Source organism: Pistacia vera, unplaced genomic scaffold, assembly GCF_008641045.1.
Source record: "Pistacia vera cultivar Batoury unplaced genomic scaffold, PisVer_v2 Contig53, whole genome shotgun sequence".
In the NCBI taxonomy this organism is placed as follows: Eukaryota; Viridiplantae; Streptophyta; class Magnoliopsida; order Sapindales; family Anacardiaceae; genus Pistacia; species Pistacia vera.
The window spans coordinates 17,206-40,550 of NW_022196368.1; the positions used below are offsets into that span (position 1 = coordinate 17,206).

The 23,345-nt window shown below is 35.9% G+C and overlaps 1 protein-coding gene and 1 pseudogene across 1 annotated transcript; one reads left to right on the forward strand and one right to left on the reverse strand.

Annotated features, from left to right (window-relative positions):
- Positions 1–2,699: 2,699 nt before the first annotated feature.
- On the reverse strand, positions 2,700–11,655 carry LOC116107238. The gene is given in 8 exon segments (XM_031393539.1): positions 2,700–3,262; positions 3,265–4,495; positions 4,498–4,662; positions 5,127–5,930; positions 5,932–6,459; positions 8,027–8,397; positions 8,626–9,478; positions 11,530–11,655. Coding segments are annotated over 8 exon segments (4,641 nt in total).
- A 6,049-nt stretch (positions 11,656–17,704) lies between these two features.
- On the forward strand, positions 17,705–21,746 carry LOC116107239 (annotated as a pseudogene).
- Positions 21,747–23,345: the final 1,599 nt, after the last annotated feature.

Sequence of the window (23,345 nt, forward strand, 5' to 3'; positions counted from 1 at the left end):
CCCCTTCAGTTGACGGGGAATTCTTATATAATTATGGTAAGCATGTACATTGCCTACCATTTAGAAAAAAATAGGCGAGTTATCTAGTAACATGTCGAATGCTCCAAATTAATAACCTTACTAACCTAACTACTAAATTGCATATAGGGTGAGCAAGGGTCGATCCCACAGGGAATGATTCGATTAAATCCTATATTCTAACCAATAACCACAATGAAAACAACAGAAAAATAAAATAAAATAAAATCCTAAACAGTAAACATGACAACAAAATAATGAAAGGGGTTGTAGACAATGCAATCTAAAGTGAAACGAATAAATCTCCAATGGTAGAAAATATCATATTAAAAACAACCAGTTCTCGGTTCAAGATCCGCCTAAACATGCATGGACATGAACTAACCGTAACATTATTCTATCTCATTATTCTGGAATTCTTGACCCTAGGAAACAACAAGCTCTGTTACCTGAATTTTCCCTTAATTGTCACTATTGAAATAAGTTCTTCAATTAGATCCTAACCCTTGAACAACCTAGAATAAGCTCTCTAAGTTTAATTCAATGGCAGCCTTAAGAATTAGGAAAATAGATCAATCCAAGCAACAATCACACAAGATCGGATTATTAAACTTCGGTTATGTTATTCAAGGTGGCAGACTGAAAACTTTTCCATAATCATCTATCATTATGTGTTACTCATTAAATAGAAAGAGGACAATTACGTATCACAATTCCTAATTCTAATAGATAAAATTCCGATTAAACAATTTAGCAGGCCATTACTAAATCACCCAAACAAGAATCATAAACAATTAAAACAGAATAACATAAACAATTCCAATAAGAACGAGATTAAGAACAATGTCAGTGAAGTTAAGTTACACCAATGACATGAATTCAGGCTTCAAAATCCCCTTGAACTGAAGAAGAAAGATCAGCCGCACATATTGATGTAGAAAGTAAAAAACTAAAAACCTCCACTGCCGTTATGCCTCCTCTTGTTTAACCTAACAACTCATAAATAAATAACATGTTTTTCCTCAATTCTGCCCTAGGAAAAATGGAAATTACTTTCCTAGACCTTTCTTGAAAGATAGACTTCCAAAACTGTCAATTCCTTATGAGATATGGAAAACAGAATTCGTAATCCAGCTTGCACCAGGATTCTCACAATGTAAAAGAATTTTCTGGGCTTTATCACTTCATAAAAGTTGTAGTCCTGGAGGTGTAGATGAATTTTGGCTTTTGAATCACCTATTTTCGATATCTGAAGCTCCAGTTAGGCCCATTCGAAGACTCAATACTCAGCCAGGAAATCCTTCCGTGAATAGAATTCTAGGTCCGGTTTTGCAACAACTAATGAAGGCCCAAACGAACTCAGATTCTTGCCCATAATACCTTCTAGAAGGCTTGATTCGTCTACTTTACTTTTTCTGAAGAATACTTTTGCAATCGAGATATCTGACTCCATGAAAAACCTGAAAAACACAGCACTAGTCAGAATAACAAAAAATATGGAATTTCCTAATCTTTTCTCAATTATTTCATAAAGTCTATCCAAATATGCCGAATTTACAGAATAAACTCTAATCAACTCAACTAGCCATAAAACATAACAAAAAACATAATATGGAAGGAATAAAAAAATATATAAATTACACTCTTATCAAATTCCCCCACACTTAGCTTTTGCACGTCCTCGGGCAAACTAATTCAAACACTAAAAAAACTACACTCAAGTCATATCAAGAACACCATCATGATGCATAAGTAACAATAATTAATCCATGCATATTCATACCTAACTTAGGAAGCAACAAAATAAAATAAAGTTGAGTTAAGGACATTCATCTCTCTTCATTATTTTCCAAAATTACTCTCAATCAGTCAATGCAAACAAGGAAACTAATCACAACCAATTCATGTACAACTCACCTCTCAACTTTTTCCGCAAAGTGTTGATCTTTACTACTACAAACGGGTAGCAAACTAGGGAAATTTTTTTATATTTTCTGTTTTGAAAAAAAATGAGTGCATTTTACGCTCATCTCATTTCATGGTTGTGTTTATGAGTGAGTGCGTTTTATGCTCCATCTCGACCCATCACATACATTTTTATTTTTTATTTTTTCCTATTTGCTTAAACCCAAATTAGGACTAGCTTAAGAGAAACAATTTTTTTTTTTTTTTTTTTTTTTTTAAGGGTGTATACACTCCTCAATCATGCTTTGTCACCAAGTTCGCACAACTTATCAAGACTAATTGTTTCAAAACTACAAAGATTCAAATGATTACTCTATTTATGAAATATTGCTACAACCTAAGTCAAGGAATGCTCAATAACAAAGTCAAGTTACTATTTAATGCATCACTAGACGTTCAAAGACATGACTTAAAGCATAAACTCCTAAAACAAAAACTCCTTTTTTTTAAAAAAAAAAAAAAAAAAAAAAAACATAACAAACATACACCTAAAGCCTAACTTCTCCCCCACACTTAAAACTACATTGTCCCCAAGTAAGACCCAAATGTAGAGACAGGCAAATAAAAAAAAAAAAAAAAAAAAAAACTAAATTCAAAGGAAAAGAAAATCAATACTAAATTCTTGGGTTGCCAACTAAGCAGCGCCTTTGGTTAAAGTCGTTAGCCTGATTTCTACGTCGTCTTCACTACTCAGTATCCATCTCCATCCTACCTCCTCAATTTGCAAACTTGGAACCCTTCATAGTAAGGTTTAAGCCTATGTCCATTGACCTTAAACACCTTGTGTTTTCACAACTTTGGATTTCTACTGCACCATGACGAAAAACATTAGTCACAATAAAAGGTCCAACCCAACGAGAACATAACTTATTCGAAAATAACTTCAGCCTTGAATGAAAAAGAAGGACTCTCTGTCCAACAGAAAAATTCTTCCTGGAGATCATCTTGTCATGAAAGGCCTTAGTCTTTGCTTTGTAGATGTGTGAACTCTCGTAGGCATCATTCCTCAACTCCTTAAGTTCTTGCAATTGCAACTTTCTGTTAACGCCAGCTTCCTTCATTTCCATATTGCAATGCTTGATTGCCCAATAGGCCTTGTGCTATAATTCTACTAGAAGATGACACGGCTTACCGAACACTAATCTGTATGGGGACATGCCAATAGGTGTCTTATATGCTGTTCTGTATCCCCATAATGCATCATCTAATCTCAAAGACCAATCCTTCCTATTTGGGTTCACTGTCTTTTCCAAAATTGACTTGATCTCTCTATTTGCACCTCAGCTTGGCCATTAGTTTGTGGTTGGTACGATGTGGAAACCTTGTGTGTGACATGGTATTTCTTAAGCAATGCCTCCATTGTCCTGTTGCAAAAATGAGTGCCCTTATCACTAATTATGGCCCTTGGTATCCCAAACCTGACAAAAATGTTAGTTTTAACAAAATATACAACAACCTTTGAAGTGTCAGTTCTGGTGGCTTTCGCCTCCACCCATTTGGAAACATAATCAACAGCTAAAATAATATAAACATGCCCAAAGGAAATAGGAAATGGACCCATAAAATCAATGCCCCAGACATAAAAATTTTCAATAATTAATATAGGAGATTGTGGCATTTGATCTCTACGAGAAATGTTTCCTATTCTTTGGCAATTATCACATGACTTACAGAACATGTAGGCATCCTTGAACAATGATGGGCAATAAAAACCGCATTCCAATACCTTACAAGCTATCCTCCGTGGTCCAAAATGTCCTCCACATGCACAGGTATGACAGAAGGTTAAAATAGGAATAAATTCATGTTTAGGTACGCACCTTCTTATCACTTGGTCAGCACAATGCTTCCACATATATGGATCGTCCTAGGCAAAATACTTAGCATCACTCTTGATCTTGTCCTTTTGAGCTATAGTCAAATCCTTTGGCAACATGTTAGTAACTAAAAAATTTACAATATCTGCATACCATGGTGACACCATTTCAATGGAAAACAATTGCTCATCCGGAAATGTTTCTCGTAAAGGAAGCTCATCTTTGTCACGAACCAAACAGCAAAGGTAGTCTGGTACAACATTCTCTGCTCCCTTTTTATCTTTAATCTCCAAATCAAATTCCTGGAGTAGAAGAATCCATCTAATTAGCCTTGGTTTTGCCTCCTTCTTTATGAGCAAGTACCTAAGAGCTGCATGATCAGAAAAAACAACGACTTTAGCACACAACAAATATGACCGAAATTTTTCTAAAGCAAAAACAACAGATAAAAGTTCTTTTTTAGTCGTAGAATAATTAAGCTGGGCGCCATTCAAGGTCTTGGATGCATAATAAATGGCGTGACAAGCTCTGCCAACTCTTTGACCCAAGACAACACCTAATGTGTAGTTGCTCGCATCACACATAATTTCGAAAGATAGATCCCAATTAGGTGGTTGTATCACTGGTGCTGTCGTCAATAATGTTTTCAACTTGTCAAATAACTCCTTGCACTGCTCATCAAACTGAAAAGCCACACATCCTTTTGTAACAATCTGCATAGGGGCAATGCGATTTTTGAAAAGTTCTTGATAAATCTCCGATAGAAACCTGCATGGCCAAGAAAAGATCGAACTTCCCGCACACTGGCGGGGTAAGGTAAAGTTGTAACCAAATCTATCTTAGACTTATCAACCTCTATTCTCTTGGATGAAATAATATGCCCCAAAACTATACCTTGCTCTACCATAAAATGACATTTTTCCCAGTTAAGTACAAGGTTAGTTTCCATGCATCTGTCTAGAATTACTGTAAGGTTATATAAGCATTGATCAAATGAATCACCATAGACACTAAAATCATCCATAAAAACCTCTATAATTGACTCGACATATTCTGAGAAGATACTTACCATACATCGTTGAAATGTGGCTGGAGCATTGCAGAGACCAAATCGCATTCGGCGATAGGCGAAAGTACCAAATGGACATGTGAATGTCGTCTTCTCTTGATCCTTCGGTGCTATGACAATCTGGTTATACCCTGAAAATCCATTAAGAAAATAGTAATAAATATGACCAGCTAACCTCTCAAGCATTTGATCAATAAAGGGAAGTGGAAAATGATCTTTTCGAGTTGTTGAGTTCAACTTCCTGTAATCAATCACACATATCAGCTTGTCTGAACATATGTAGGGACCAACTCATTGTCTTGATTTTTCACAACTGTAACACCAGATTTCTTGGGGACCACTTGCACTGGACTTACCCACTTACTGTCTGAAATCGAATAAATTACCCCAGCATCTAAAAGCTTTAGGATTTCTTTTTTCACCACATCCATCATTGGTGTATTTAATCTACGTTGCGCTTCCTGTGTTGGTTTGGCACCTTCTTCAAGCAAAATCCGATGCATGCATATGGAAGGACTAATCCCCTTAATGTCAGCTATGGTCTAGCCAATCGCTTCCTTATGTTCCCGCAGCATTCGAACCAGTTTCTCTTCTTGATTGGGTGTTAACTTCTTCGACATAATTACTGGCAGTGTCTCATTTTCTCCCAAGTACACATACTTCAAATGGGCCAGTAATGGCTTCAAATCCAGTGTAGGGGCTTGGAAAACAGAAGGCAATAATTTTTGGTGAGAATCAGGCAGCTTTATAAAAGAAACTCCATACCATTCTGGAATTGGTTTTAAAGAACGTAAAGCTGCCACTGTCTCCTTCAATTCTTCACTTAGCTCTATCTCACCTTTCTCCTCTGATTCCACACGTTTGTTAAGGGCAACCTCTAACTCATCTGCATTATTTAGCTCAAAGATCTCTTGTGCTATGGAATCAACAGCATCAATAGCAAAAATAGACTGAACATCAGTTGGGTATTTCATGGCATCAAAAATATTAAAACGAATTACTTCACCATCAAATTCCACCGTGAGGGTACCATAATGAACATCTATTTTTGTCCGAGCTGTATTTAAGAAATGGTCTTCCCAGTAAGATAGGTGCAGGGTTAGGAGAAGAAGAATCATCCATATCTAGAATGTAAAAATCAGCAGGAAACACTAAGTCATTGACCTGCACAAGAACATCTTCAACTACCCCTTCAGGGTATGCATTAGTGCGATCAACCAATTGGATAATAAAACCAGTATCTTTCACAGGACCTAGATTTAATGAAGCATAAATAGATTGTGGCATAACATTAATCGAAGCTGCTAAATCTAACATAGCTCTCTCAATTCTGGTGTTACCTATCTTACAAGGAATTGTAAACATACCTGGATCCTTGCACTTGGGAGGAAGTTTTCTTTGGAAGACTGCTGACACATTTTCTCCCATTATTATCTTCTCATCACCGTTCAACTTCCGCTTATTGGTGCATAGCTCCTTAAGAAATTTTGCATACCTTGGCACTTGCTTTATTGCATCCAACAAAGGTATATTCACTTCCACCTTGCGAAACATCTCCAAAATTTCTTTATCCTTCTCTTCTTTCTTTGACTTCGCCAAAAACTTGATGCGTGATTTCATAAACATGCAAATGTAGCAAGTGTACTAGTCGCAAAAAGTAATAAAGTGATAAGTAGAGTATCGTTCCCACGAGGATAGTGTTACTAAGTACCGATTTCTCTAGTTTAAGTCCTAATTGAAGAAACAATAAATTGGATTGATGGAAAATTAACAAACTAAATACAAATTAACAAAATATAAATGAATGATAATGAAATTAAAGCAAAACCCAACAACTTAACTAAACTAATTAAACAATGCTAAAAAATGCTAGGGTGTTGATTTCACCTAGATACGCTAACCCAAATCATAGAATCTATTACCCAAGTTCTAATTCCTTGATTGAAAATCGAATTCCCTAAGTTGTAAAACATACCTTCTCAGGCTACATTTCCTACTTATCCCTATTAAGCTTCCGTACCCAACAAAATGAAGATTAATAGTTCAAAGTCTTTTAAGCTTTATGGAATACTATCTAGATTTCATAGATCGCTAAACCTATCTCTAGCATTTGCTTAATCTACGGTATTTATCCCAAAAGGCACAATCACAAATCACTTCTCAGTCTCATTGTGAACAATACACATTTGAATGGTGATCAAGCATCCAAAAGTCATTAAGCAAAGAGATAAACACTCAATCATGAAATTAAAACTCAAAGTAAATCAATTCATATAAATTTGAATCATTGTATCAAGGTTACATCAAACCCTAGCTAAACAACTCAGTTCATACTAAAAAACGAAATAAAATAACAAAAACAAACTGAATCAAGATTCATTATTGAAAAACAAGCAAAAGATGGAGAAATGTTCGCTAATTTGAAGCCCAAATCTTCAATAATCTTCTCCTTCCAAGAGCTGCCTTCCAAATGACGAATCAAGACCCCCTCTCAAAATGGCAAAGTTTTGCTTTTATACTTCGCCCAAAAACCTAAGACTTTGCTTAAAAATGAAACTGTGCGTTTTAAAGAAACTGAAATTTGCAGACTTCGCCGCGACGACGAAGTATACTTAAATCTCGTGCGTAACTCATTTCGCCGCGGTGAAGAACAAACTTTGCCATGGCGAATCTTCATGAAGAATTCTGGATTTACAGAATTGCCCTCCGCTTGCTTCTTTGCTTGAATCTTCGATCTTCGATGCTCTCCTATGGGAACAAGCTTCATAGTGCTTTACTCTGCTTTAGAACTCTCCCAACTTCTGAGATCCGCTTACTTCTGAGTCCAAAAACTCCAATTCGCTCATTATTTGCTCAAAATGTCCATTTTGGCCTGAAACACAAAATGTAAAGAATTAAGTAGCAATTCTGGCATAAATGAACTAAGAAGTATCTAAAATCCGGCCTAAAAGCCTAAATAAAACAGTATAATCCTCGGATTATCACGAAACATCTCCAAAATTTCTTTATCCTTCTCTTTTTTCTTTGACTTCGCGAATCTGCTAGGAAAAGGTAAAGTATTAGACTGAAGTTGAATTGAAGGGTTAGGAATTACCTTTGATTCAGTTGTAGCCTCTTCTTTCTCAATTTCATCTTTAATTTCTTCTTCCTTTGCTACACTTGGAATGTTCAGCTTTGGTTCTTCCACTTTCTTACCACTTCTTAGCGTCACTGCATTCATATTTTCGTTTGGATTCACCACTGTTTGAGAAGGCAACTTCCCTCTAACTTGAGCCTCTAAACGACTTATAGCAGTTGCCATTTGACCCATCTGATTCTCCAGACTTTTAATACTAGATCTTATATCTTGTTGAAACTGTTTGCTATTCAAAGTAAGGGACTTAACTATATTTTCCAGGGATGAGTTTGAACTCTGTGAGGCAGGTTGCTTCGATTGAAAACCTTGTTGTTGTCTATTTTGGAAGAAATTTTGTCCAACTCCTACTTGTCTATTTCCTCCATAATTAAAATTCGGATGATCCCTCCAACCTGGATTGTATGTGTTGGAGTAAGGATCATACTACCTTGGTGGTCAAGGAAAGTTTCCTGCTGCATTAACTTGCTCAGCCTCTTCTTTTTAAAGTGTTGGGCACATGTCCGTTTGGTGTCCCATTGTCGAACATCTCCCACAAGCTTTTACCTGTTGTGCATTCCCTACAGCCAATTGTCTAACAAGAGAGGTAAGATCAGATAGTTATTGTTCAATGGAAGATGTACTTACCTCATTCACCTTTTTGGGTGGTGCATCTTGTCTTGTACCAAACTATTGGGAATTGGCAGCCATGTTTGAGATTAAATGTTTGGCAGCTTCAGGAGTTTTATCCACCAACGCACCTCCATTTGTTGCATCTATCATGTTTCTTTCCATAGGCAGCAGTCCTTCATAGAGATACTGAATTAACAATTGATCACTTATCTGGTGGTGAGGACAGCTTGGACATAGCTTCTTGAATCTCTCCCAATATTCATACAATGTCTCTTCATTATATTGCTTTATACCACATATCTCTTTCCTGATGGTGGTAGCTCTTGATGCTGGGAAATATCTTTCTAAGAATAGCCTTTTCATCTCGTTCCATGTTGTGACTGCTCCCGATGATAGATAATAGAGCCACTCCTTTGTATCATCCCCCAATGAAAAAGGGAAAGCTTGCAACTTAATCTGCTCCTCTGTCACCCCTATCGGTTTCATGCTTGAACAAACTATGTGGAACTCTTTTAGATGTTTATTTGGATCTTCACCTGCATGACCATGAAATGTAGGCAACAAGTGAATTAGACCAGACTTAAGTTCAAAAGCAACATCTAAAGTAAGGTACTGAATACACAAAGGCTGCTGATTAAAATCAGGGGCAGCCAACTCCTTTAATGTTTTGCCAGTGGCCATATCTTCTTCTATTTCTAAATCTGGATCACTGGATGAACTGTGGGATGCTGAACTAAGGGCTATATTAAGACCAGTAGATGAAGAACTTGCTTGACGTGCCTCTTTTTGCAACTTCTGTAAACTGTGTTCGATTTCTGGATAAATTCCAACTCTCCTGTAGGATTGGATTGAGTCATAAACTAACTGAAATCACCAAATTAAGCCTAAATAAATAAAAACTAATAAAAAAAAGAAAAAAATTAGAAATTTTTTTTTACAGAAACTAAAATTGGCCAATAACACTATTAAATGATGCAATTTGACAACGAGAGGATGGGGCTAGAATGCTTTCTAGTCTTGCTCAGAATTTTGTTTTCTTCGAAACAAGTACTCACATCACTCCTAATTCAACCAAAATTTCTCCCAGGAATAGTACTACTGTTCATTTTTTTTTAATTTTTTTAATTTTTCAAGAACCTAAAAATCACAATTGAACAATTGAACAAAATGAAAAACAGAACTAAACACTGATTAAATGAAATAACAAAAGAACATAGAACATAAAAAATTGACAAAGAACATTCCCCAACAATGGCGCCAAAATTTGGTAGAGTGTTGAATGCTACAATTTAATAACCTTACTAACCTAACTACTAAATTGCATATAGGGTGAGCAAGGGTCGATCCCACAGGGAATGATTCGATTAAATCCTATATTCTAACCAATAACCACAATGAAAACAACAGAAAAATAAAATAAAATAAAATCCTAAACAGTAAACATGACAACAAAATAATGAAAGGGGTTATAGACAAAGCAATCTAAAGTGAAACGAATAAATCTCCAATGGTAGAAAATATCAGGTTAAAAACAACCAGTTCTCGGTTCAAGATCCACCTAAATATGCATGGACATGAACTAACCGTAACATTATTCTATCTCGTTATTCTAAAATTATTGACCCTAGGAAACAACAAGCTCTGTTACTCGAATTTTCCCTTAATTGTCACTACTGAATTAAGTTCTTCAATTAGATCCTAACCCTTGAACAACCTAGAATAAGCTCTCTAAGTTTAATTCAATGGCAGCGTTAAGAATTAGGAAAATAGATCAATCCAAGCAACAATCACGCAAGATCGGATTATTAAACTTTGATTATGCTATTCAAGGTGATAGACTGAAAACTTGTCCGTAATCATCTATCATCATGTGTTACTCATTGAATAGAAAGAGGACAATTACGTATCACAATTCCTAATTCTAACAGATAAAATTCCGATTAAACAATTTAGCTGGCCATTACTAAATCACCCAAACAAGAATCATAAACAATTAAAACAGAATAACATAAACAATTCCAATAAGAATGAGATTAAGAACAATGTTACTGAAGTTAAGTTACACCAATGACATGAATTTAGGCTTCAAAATCCCCTTGAACTGAAGAAGAAAGATCAGCCGCACATATTGACATAGAAAGTAAAAAACTAAAAACCTCCACTGTCGTTATGCCTCCTCTTGTTTAACCTAACAACTCATAAATAAATAACATGTTTTTCCTCAATTCTGCCCCAATAAAAACAGAAATTACTTTCCTAGACCTTTCCTGAAAAATAGACTTCCAAAACTGTCAATTCCTTATCAGCTATGGAAAACAAAATTCGTAATCCAGTTTGCACCAGGATTATCACAATGTAAAAGAACTTTTCTGGGCTCGATCACTTCATAAAAGTTGTAGTCCTAGATGTGTAGATGAATTTTGGCTTCTGAATCACTTGCTTTCGATAACTGAAGCTCCAGTTAGGCCCATTCGAAGACTCAATACTCAGCCAGGAAATCCTTCCGCGAATAGGATTCTAGGTCCGATTTTGCAACAACTAATGAGGGCCAAAACGAACTCGGATTCTCACCCATAATGCCTTCCTGGAAGGCTTGATTTGTCTACTTTACTTTTTCTAAAGAACACTTTTGCAATTGAAATATCTGACTCCATTAAAAACCTGAAAAATTCAACACTGGTCAGAATAACAAAAAATCTGGAATTTACTAATCTTTTCTCAATTATTTCATAAAGTCTATCCAAATATGCCAAACTTACAAAATAAACTCTAATCAACTCAACTAGGCATAAAACATAACAAAAAACATAATATGGAAGGAATAAAAAAAAATATAAATTACACTCTTATCACTATCTATAAAGGAGCTCATCCGTCTGTACAAATTGAAGAAAGGTCAAGATGACACCCTCTACCTCTCCAAAGCAAGATAGACCCATTTGGACAGGTTGGTCAATGTACCCAAGAAGCTCGAAAACTGGGATTTCGAGTATTTTTCCTATCGCTTTAGTGGCGATGGCTCTTTTGCCAACGAAGCCCATGGGTATTCTTGCTTGTTTCTTACTATTAAGAATTTATTGGTCGACTTTTAACTATCCTTGTCTCCTTTTGTAGAGAATGTTGAGCAAACCAACATCGTCGCAGACCACAAGAGATGGTTAAGGGCTTCCAGGGACCTTCCTAAGAGTTATCGCGACGTGATGAAGCTAATCACGTTTCCTCATCTAAGAGCATTTGGGTTTTGCCCAGATTCAACACTTTTTCCAACAATCTTTGAGAAAGGTAAGTGTGGAGTAGCTCACCTTTTCACATTCTTCTTCTTTATATGTTAATGAATTCATTGTTCTTGCAGACATGTGGGCTAAGAAGTCTCAAAACCTAAAGAAGAAGATGGCAGCTTGTACTGTCAAGAAAAAGCAACCCAAGGCTATAGCCAAACAGGCGGGGGTTGGAACCTCGCAGCCTCCAGTAAAGAGGATTGGGGGCGAGCTTGAAGGGGCTCCAGGCTCTAAGAGCATAAAATCGACTTCGTCGTGGTGAAATTCTGGAAATTCTTCCATCTCGCGTCAAATCTGCTCGATGTCGTGGCGAATTTTTTTTTTCTTACGACAGCAAAAATCTGGAAAATTTGGCATATCAATCACACTGTGTACGCTACTGTAGCAAAAATTATTCCTTGCTGCAGCAAAAAATTGAAAATTTTAAAATGCAGTACGATGGTAGTGTGTTTCTTGTTGCGGTGAAAAGTTCTACTTGTTGTGGCAAGGTTTTGAAAATTCTCTCTTCATGCCAAAATTCAATCTTTCACCTGAAACACAAAAAGAAAACAAAATTTAATCACATCTTAAGTCAAATAACGCATAAGCAACATGTAAAACAATTAAAATCACGCAAAATGAAAAATGCTTGGGTTGCCTCCAAAGAAGCGCTTGTTTATAGTCGAAAGCTCGACTTTCTCAAGTCCTTTGTCAATCTAGACTATCCACATACATCACGCCCCAAACATTTTCCTTGGAATGGGGCGTCACTTGTTGATGATTCCTAGCACATGAGGTCTTTGTTGAGAACTTAACCACCCATTTCCATCTCTTGTTCATTTCTTTTAGGATCCGAGCATTCTCATAAACACCTTTCGAGGCTTCAACTTTCCATTAGCATTCTTGAAATAAGAAGGTGTTGAAGTGATCTCCAAGTTAGCATTCCTTTTCAGCCCCACTTTCAACTTCCATGACCTTATACCTAAATCTTTACAACTTTGTCTCTTGTGAAGAAACTTGCTTGATTGTGACTCGTCTAGGTATATTGTACAAAATTTTGGTTTATGATCTTCATCTTCAATGTGCTTTGACTTGACCATGCATTCCTTAAATGGAAATTTAGGACATCAATCCTGGAAGTTTTAATTGCCGACTGATCCATCGAGTCGATTTTGAAACATGAATCTTGCTTCGATAAGTATTTTAGAGCCTCAAGGACATTAAATGTCACTTCTTTATCTTGCACCCTTATGTTCAACTTCCTCTCTTGCACATCAATTAAGGCTCTTCCGGTAGCAAGAAATGGTCGTCCTAAGATGAGAGGTATCTCCTTGTCTTTTGCCATATCCAACACAAAAAAGTCCGTAGGAAATATGAATTTATCCACCTTAACCAACACATCTTCAAAAATGCCCAATGGATGCTTAATCGATCGATCGATCGACAAGTTGAAGAGAAACCATGGTCGGTTTGACTTCCCCGATTCCCAATTTCTTGAAAATAGAAAGAGGCATTAGATTAATGCTAGCACCCAAGTCACATAAAACTCTATCAAATGTAACATCTCCTATAACATAAGGGATAGTGAAACTCCCTGGATCTTTGAGCTTTGGTAGCAATTTCTTCTGCAAAATGGCGTTGAATTCCTCTGTAAGCATCAATGTTTCATCCTCTTCCAACTTTCTTTTGTTTGACAAAATTTCCTTAAGGAACTTAGCATAACTCGACATCTGTTACAAGGCATCTGCAAAAGGAATGTTAATATGTAGTTTTTTGAAAACATCAAGAAATTTAATAAACTGTTTATCCTGATTTTGCTTCCTTAATCTTTGAGGGAAAGGAACTGGAGGAGTGTGGTGTGCCAACTCTAGTGGTATTTCAGGAAATGGCAATTTTTCCTTCCTTGGCTTTGGCATCTTTTCCTTCTTTGGTACCTTGACATATTTGTATTTGGTCACCTGACCAACGACTGAACAAAATTGGATTTGAGCAACAATTCAATTCCACTATGGCCACAGATTTACGGTCATTACCATTGTTCGAATTACTTAGCGAGATAAATTCTCCTATACCCAAGAGTGATTAATAATATATCAATCCACCATAGCCAAGGTGTACTTCTCAATGTAGTCAACCACTACTTTATTGATAACCCTAAATAGGATTACGTTAGACTAGTGTCAAGCTATAGTACCGATATTTACACACAGTGCTTTGGTGATCTCAAGTCTAAGGATCATATGAACCATCATCCGTTAGAGGATATATTCCATAGACATTGGGGTTACCATCTATATGGAATCCTCTGGTGGGTCTGTCTAGTGAACTCGCCTATGGAAAGCACCCATGTGTTGCACCAGGTTGTTAACAATTCACCTTGACAAGTGAGATCAGTCACTGCTTTTCGACAGGGTTGTGCACCACTATGATAGCCTTACCGTATTATTTGTGTCCTTATTTAGAATAATACTGGGGCTACTAATTAGTTAGATAATAGTTTACGATGTGGTCATCATCAAATTCCATAGCCTAGGGCCAGATTACTCATATGCTAAAAGAAATACCTTTCATTTGGTGATTAATATACTTTAGTGAATCACTTCATCCTTGATGTTTCCACTTTTAATGAAAAGTGTTATTGACATTTTTGTTTTATAAAACCCTTTATTATTTTTCTCACTTTTGCCCTTACTTTTTTTCCTTTTTCCTTTCTCCTTTCTCCTATTATATTTCTTTTTTCTTTTTTCCCCCCTCTTCTTCCTCCTTTCTAACAATCAATAATGGCCTGAAGGGCATACTCCAAGGCTAAATTTGGCCTCTATTGATTGCTTGGAAGCCTAATATAGCCTCTATAATGCCATAAGGCTACATCTTGCCTCTCAGTGTTGATAAAGTCAAATTGGAGTGGTTGTTGAGAGAGCCTTAATTGGCGTTGCTACAAGGCCTCCACTATACTTGTGCTTGTTGTGACTTTATTGTAGCCTCAAGTGGTTGTAGCCCGATTGTGGAAGCTCTACAATAATGCCAAGAGCTGTTGGAGGCATTCGAGCCAATGTCATCACTTTTTGCCATGGTGGAGGGTGTTCCAAAATATTGTGATGGGGGGTTCTTCATAATTTTACAATAAATTGAAAAGGGCAAAACAAACATTTTACAATCTAACTCAATAACAAGATTCAACGAAATTGGGATTAAGGTTGTAGTTGTTATATGTCTGGTGGCTTATTATAAATCAACAAAGATATGGGGGTTTCTAAATTCCTTGAAAATTTGCTCATGTAGGCGAAATTGTGGCCAGGTTCTCTTGGAAGTTGAACTAATTAATAGATTATTGATCAAATTAGACATAGGGTTAACTATTTTAAAACAATTTTTGACACAAATTCATAGCCATTTATTTAATGTAATCTAACGGAATTGGAAGAGAAGATAGAGTTATTTAATTTTTATTGCCAACCAAGCAATGTTTAAGCCATTAGATTATTATGAATCAATGATCATGAATTTGTATCAAAAATTTATATTAGACTTATATAAATAATTAATCTCGTATTTCTTACCATAAGTGGACGCCTAAAGAGTTTAAAGAGCACATAAAAGACTAAATTCTTAATAATTAAGCTACAAATGACGTACATTATACAAATGCATTAAAAAAAAAAAAAAAAAAAGTGGTTTAAATCACAAATTTTCTTAACTTGAATACTTCTTTCTTAATTTCCTTTGAAAGCAAGAAATTTAAACCAAAACTCTTTTATATAATTATATTTAATATGGTGTGAGTAGGGTTGACAAAATTTTATGTTAGAAATAAAAATAGTTTCCTGATGGCTATCGGGAATGATATACCGAACTTGCAGTTGGTAAAGACTTGATTATCCAAGTGCTTCTCCATGAAGGACTTAGGAGAAGTAGCCTACATCCTCGGAGTAAAGATCTACCATGATAGATCATGTAGGTTGCTTGGCCTAAGTTAGAGTACATATATTGACAAGGTACTAAAGAGATTCAGTATAGAAGAATCCAAGAAGGGATTTCTTCCGATGTCACATGGTGTCTATCTCTCTAAGGATATGTGTCCTAAAACACATGATGAGAGAGATAGAATGAAGAGGATCCCATATGCATCAACAATTGGATCCATCATGTATGCCATATTATGTACTCGGATTGATGTCTCATATGCATTAAGCACTTGTAGTAGATATCAATTGGATCTAGGTGAGCATCATTGGATAGTTGTCAAGAACATCCTTAAGTACCTGAAAAGGACTAAGGATAGGTTCTTAGTTTATGGAGGGGAAGATGAACTCACTGCAAGAGGATACAATGATGCTAGTTTCCCAACAGACAATGATGATTATTGCTCACAATTTGGGTTTGTATTTTGGGTCAATGGAGGTGCAGTGAGCTGGAAGAGCTCCAAGCAAAGCACTGTAGCGGATTCTACAATGGAAGCTGAGTATATCGCATTATCCGATGCAGCCAAATAGGCGATTTGGATCAAGAAGTTCATCACTGAACTTGGTGTGGTCTCCACTATTGTTGATGTAATAGAAGTTTATTGTGACAAGAATGGAGCAATAGCTCAAGTAAAGGAACCACAATCTCACCAGAAGTCTAAACACATACTTAGGCATTTTCATCTCATCAGGGAAATGGTTAAGAAGAAAGATCTGTGAATTAGTAAAGTGCATACTAATGACAATCTCGCCGATCCACTGAAGAAGCCTCTGTCGCAGCAAAAATATGAAAAATACTGAAGGTTATTCGTTATTAAATACATGAATGATTGACTATAGTGCAAGTGGGAGATTGTTAAAGTAGGTGCCCTAGAGCCAATCCTATTTAGTAAATTGACTTTTTGTAATCATGTTTTATTATCAATAATGACATCTATCTATATCATGTGATCAGATTATACTCGTATAAGAAAATGATATATGTCCTTAGGATGGTAGAACATGACGAGGGTATCAAGTGTTTGAAATCTCGATAGTGAAAACCCTATGAGCACATATGGTGGCCATTCTAGAAACGTCCATAGCCCCAATATTATCCTGACTTAGGGCACAGATAATACTGCAAATCTATCATAGTATTGGATGACCCTGTTGAGAGGCAGTGACAGATCTCACTTGTCAAGGTTGTTTGGTGACAACTTGGTGTAACACATAAGTGTTTGCTGTAGGTAAGTACCAGACCGGCCCACCAGAGGATTTCACATAAATGGTTACCCTAGTGTTTGTGGAACAAAAAAACTATTGTAAATGAAAATAAAGTAAATAGGAACCGTTAAACAAACTATCACTAGGTGGCTTGATAGTAAAAAAGCAAAGGAGTCCAACATGGATTCTTGAGATCGAGTCCCCACAAGCCCCAATAGGGGTGACCATTGATGGGATTTACCTGATCGTCAATTTTAAGGCCTTAAAAGATTAATTGAGATGCGTATAAACTGGCCTAAACACCTTCGGTCAACAAAAAAAAAAAAAAAAAAAAAAGCCCGTTAAATAAAGACTTTTGAAAATAAATTGGATATCTTACAAGTTGTGGTTGTACACATAACATACATGATAAGCGAAAAATTAAAATGTCATTCCCCTTATCATTAGTGAAGGGTAAGAGAACCCATAATTTAATTTATTATTATTATTTATTTAATTTTTAAAGTCCACCCTGTCAAGAAAACTCTCTCTTTCTCACTCTTCTTTGTCTTTCTTTCTTTCTTTTTTCTTTGTTAAGAAAATCTGTTCCAAGAAAGAGAAAGAGAGAGTTTTTGCTTCAACTTTACCTCCCATTCCCAAAATGCCAACACAAACAGCTCAACAAAATGGTTTATCATCCTTACTACCCTACGACGTTGTCTTCCTCCTCTTCTTCAGCCTCCTGAAAAGGTTGTTGCTGTTGCCTCTTCCTCCTCTTCTCCTTCATCGCTCTTCTAATCCTAGATGTTGTTTTAATCATAATCCTGGCCATTAAACCGAAGAAGCCTCAGTTTGATCTTCAGCAAGTTGGAGTTCAGTACATAGGCATCTCCGCACCCAATCCCACCTCCCTGGACACCGCTGCTGTCACTGCTACCAACACTATCTCCACTCAAACGGCATCGCTTTCCCTCACAATTCACATGCTCTTCACCGCCGTTAACCCAAACAAAGTGGGCATCAAGTACGGGGAGTCCAAGTTCACGGTACTGTATCGTGGGATTCCCTTGGGTAAAGCTTTGGTACCAGGGTTTTATCGAGAGGCTCATAGTGTGAGAAATGTGGAGGCCACCATCGCCGTTGATCGGGCCAACTTGTTGCAGGCGGATGCTGCTAATTTAATCAAAGACACCTCTTTGAATGATCGTGTGGAGTTGAGGGTTTTAGGTGATGTTGGCGCTAAGATCTGCATCTTGAACTTCGATTCTCCTGGCGTTCAGGTAAAATTGTTGTTTCAAATCTAGAGTTTTGAAAGATAGAATTTGTGGTTTAGATTCAGATTATGTTAGCTTTATTTATTTATTTTTATCTTTGTTTGCGTTTTGGGTTTAGAGAAAATTGTATCAGAGGAGCCCATTAAGTATTGTCCCTATTCTCATTTTGCTTTTTGGTAAACTTAGGGAAGAAGGCCATTTTTTTCTTCTTTGGATACTTTTTCCGTTTTCTTTACTTGCTTTTCTCATTTTGCCCCTCTTCATTTCTCTTATACTTTTCTATGCCCACTTAATTTATTTTATTCTTTCCAATAGAGTTTTAGTATTAACTTATCTGTTTTGTTTGGAAAGTATTAATTACCTTACTTTGATAAGGGTGTTTTAATACATTTTGAATAAAGGGGTATTTTTTTTACAGTATGCAATTAACAAAACTCCATCCATGTACTTCAAAACTTTTCAATCAAATTCAGAGCATGAATATATTGACTTATTGCTATTCATTATTGAGAAATATTTGGAATTATCCTATTAGTGTAACTGTCACTTGCTCGTATTGCACATTTATAAAATCTATGGCAATTGCTGAATGGGGATGAGCGATGGTTTTCAGAAGTTTCCTCACCAGAAAGAAGTAGCTTGGTGTAGTTTTCTTTGGGTTTTTATGTAAAGTTTGGTGGCATTTGTGTTGGCATTATTTTGTTTTTGGTAATGCTAATTAAGTCCTACTTTTTAGTCTTAAAAAGCATCAAGTGAAAAGAAGGCAAATTAAAGGTCGTGTTTACTTTAATAACGATGCTAGTAATAGCTTTATTTTTACGCTCTTTTTATACAAACCACTACCAATAGCCTCAATGTTAAGTTGAGGGAGATATTTTCCATTAATTCCTTGATTAATTAATTTATTTTCATTCTTTCTATTATCAAATATCCTTCAATTTATTTGTTATGTAAATTGTTGTAAATAGTTTATACACACACACACACGTTTGGACAAAGACGCATTCTTATACAATCTTATCTAAAGACTCATTTAAAGATGTCAAATTGATCTCCACGCTCAAGCCACCCATATAAGGCATTTTTAAGATTTGGTATATGGGTTTTATTTTCCGAGTTTTTCATAGGTTGAGAGAAAAAAAAAAATTTGGTCATTTGAGGAGGAAAAAAGTATTAGTTGGGTTTCTCAGCCATGTCAATTTTGGCTGGAACATTTGTTTTAATGAATCCGTAAAGGAATTTGGGTTTATACAAAACAAAGATGAGCCTTGTGTATACAAGAAAATCAGTGGAGCACAATGGCATTCCTAGTGTTGTATGTCGATGACATATTGATCATTGGGAATGATATACCAAACTTACAAATGGTAAATACTTGGTTATGCAAGTGGTTCTCCTTGAAGGACTTAGGGGAAACAACCTACATCCTCGATACAAAGATCTATCATGATAGATCTTGTAGGTTGTTGGGCCTAAGTCAAAGTACATACATTGACAAAGTACTGAAAAGAATCGGTATAGAAGATTCTAAGGATATGTGCCCTAAAACACAAGAGGAGAGAGATAGGATTGGGGTATTCCTTATGCTTTGGCAACAGGATCTGATGCGTTGTTACTACAACATGCAATATAGCAAGTGCACTAGTCGCACAAAGTAATAAAGTGATGAGTAAGTATCGTTCCCACAGGGATTGGTTGCTAAGCATTGATTTTCCTATTTGTTTTCAAGTTAGAGAAACCGAAAGTGTTTGGATTTATGGGAGAATCTAAAACTAAACTGTAAGCAAAATCTACTATGTAATTCAAGAACTAATTAATGAAAGTAAGATTAAAGCCAGAGTAATATTAAGTAAAGCAAACGGTTAGGGTTTTGACTTTATTAGGACTTTATGGATTAATTCTACAAATTATGCTACTTCTACACTCACATGCATTGATTGCAAATCGAATTCCCTAAGTTGTAAAACATACATTCTCAGGCTATGAATTCCTACTTTTCCCTATTAAACTTCCGCACCCAACAAATTGAGGATTAATAGATCCAAGTTCATTAAGCTAATGGAATCCTAGATTGATTTCATTGATTCTCAAACCTATCTCTAGCGTTCAATACAACAATGGTGATTACCCAAGAAGCTCAACATGATTCATTTCTCAATCTCATCATGTTCAACAAATAAATCAATAAAAAAATCAGAATAATCACACAATCCCTGCAATAGAATGTAAAAGCAACAATAATCTATTTATTAACCATAGAAATCCGAATTACATCAAAACCCTAACCCAAAGTGAGTTAGTTCATAACGAAATTAACACAAATCGCAAGAAAAATAGTAAATACAGCAGTCAACATGTTGAAACAAAGAGAAAAGAGTAAAGATCTCCCCTAATTGATGAATCCACAAGGTTAAATCTCAAATCTTCTCTTCCTTTCTCCCAAAATATCAAAGCTGCTTTAAAACCAGACGAAAACGAGACGAACCCCTCTCAAAATGGCAAGGGTTTTTTTAAATAGTCTGCCCAAAAACCTAAAAAACTTTCCTAAAATAAAACTATGCGTTTTGAAGAAAACTAAAAATCGCAGACTTCGTGCGGCGAAGAATAAACTTCGCCACGGCAATGAATTCTCGAGGGTTTATCGCCGCTGTGAAGAAAGAACTTCGCCGCGGTGAAACTTGCTGAACAATTCTGAAATTACGGAATTGCCCTCCACTTGCTTCCTTGCTTGAATCTTCGATCTTCGATCTTCAATGCTTTCCAATGGGAACAAGCTTCATAGTGCTTCAAATCCGTTTAAGAACTTCTCTGAATTCTGAGATTCGCTCGCTTCTGGGTCCAGGAACTCGATTTTGCTCATTATTTGCTCAAGGTGCACATTTTGGCCTGAAACATAAAACATGTGAAATTAAGTTGCAATTCAGGCAAAACGACATAAGAAGTATCCAAAATCCGACCAAAAAAGCCTAAATAAAATAGTATAATCCTTGGATTATCAGGATCCATAATGTAAGCCATGCTATGTACTAGGATTGATGTCCCATATGCCTTGAGCATTTGTAGTAGATATCAATCAGATCTAGGTGAAACACACTGTATAGCAGTCAAGAGCATCCTTAAGTACCTTAAGAGGACTAAGGATATGTTCTTGGTCTATGAAGGAGAAGATGATCTCACTGTAAGAGGATATAGTGATGCCAGTTTTCAAACTGACAAGTATGACTATCAATCGTAGTTAGGTTACGTGTTATGTCTTAATGGGGCTACAATGAGCTAGAAAAGTTTAAAACAAAGCACTGTAGCGGAATCTACAATGGAAGTCGAGTACATCACATTGGGTGATGTGGCCAAAGAAGCTGTTTGGATCAATAAGTTTGTGATTGAACTAGAAGTGGTTATGAGCATTGTTGATCCAGTTGTGCTTTACTATGACAACAATGGTGCCATAGCTTAGGCTAAAGAACCACGATCTCACCAAAGATCCAAGCACAGACTCCGATGATACTATCTCATAAGAGAGATCGTGAAGAGAGATGACGTACAAATTGACAGAGTGCCTACTGATGATAACATCGCGACCCACTTACTCAAGCTCTATCATAGTAGAAGCATGATAGGCACATAGCATCATATGGGATCAAGCGTATGAATGATTGGCTATAGTGTTAGTTGCTAGTGGGGTTTATGCAATAGAAATACAAATAAAACTCCTAAAACAACAACATGAACCCAAGAAAACATATACCCAATTTACGTTATTTTGTATAAAATAAAAATTCAGAATTATACCTGTGTTTGGAGGCTCCTCTAATTGATGTGAATTGCTTCCACTCTAAGATAGGAATGAACTCTCGGTATCCACACAAAGACAAGATTATAATCGCCAAGGGGTTTAATGTGCTAGCAAACCCGCAAGGATCAAGAATAAAAGTTGCAGATTTTTTTCTTTCTCTTTTATGGAGAGAAAGCGTGTGAGAGAGAAGAGTGGCTAGTGTTTTCTTTTGCAAATCACAACATTACTTTTTATTTTAAGTTGCCTTTAATTAGGCAACCAAATACAAACCCTAATCTAGATAGGAATAACCATTAAGTTTATTCCATAGCTAGAATAGCAAGTCCCATTACCAAACAAGGTAATACTCCACATGGCATTTTATTTAAATTCAAATATGAATTTCATATATATATATATATTATCTTCACTAATATTAATATCATCAAATATTAATATTAAATAATACATAACATTTAAATATATTAATATCTATTTAAATATATGAAATACTAATAATAATATATAACATTTAAATATATGAATATATATTAATATCTATTTAAACCATATATTTAAATAAATAATCTCATTAGTTTTAATTTCCATATGAAATTAAATATAGGCAATGACCTTAGTAAATTTAATTTTATTGTGAGATTACCAAAATGCCCTTTCATCTCAAAAGATGAAAATACCCTTCTCTCTTATTTATTCTTAATCAGTCTTTTATTTATGCAATCCGAAGGCTCCTCATCATCTCGGTAATGAGTAGTTTCGTGACTGACACCAAACAATCGTCTCACTAAACACAGACTAAGATTGACCTCTAGCAAGGTATCATGGCCACCCCATAGATTCGGATTTAGCAAAATAGCTACCTATCAATGATATGGTTACTGTGCAATCAAATCCTTTCATCATCTGTTATCTCGTCAAGGCCGAGGTACAAAAATAGTGTCAACCTCAGATACCTTTGATATCTTTGTATTCAATTTTCAGACCAATGACTGGAATAATAAATTGGATTGAGCAACAACTCAATCCCACTGTGGCCACAGATTTAGTGTCATTGCCATTTACTGAATTGTGTAGTGAGATAACTTCATTCGTACTCGAGAGTGATGAATCCTTTGTCTATCCACCATAGTCTTGATGCACTTCTCGATGTAGCCAATCACTATCGTTCTGATGGTCTTGAATAGAACTATGTTAGGCTAGTGTCAGACTACACCAATTGGTGCAGAAGGCACTCTGGTGATTTCAAGTCTAAGGATCACA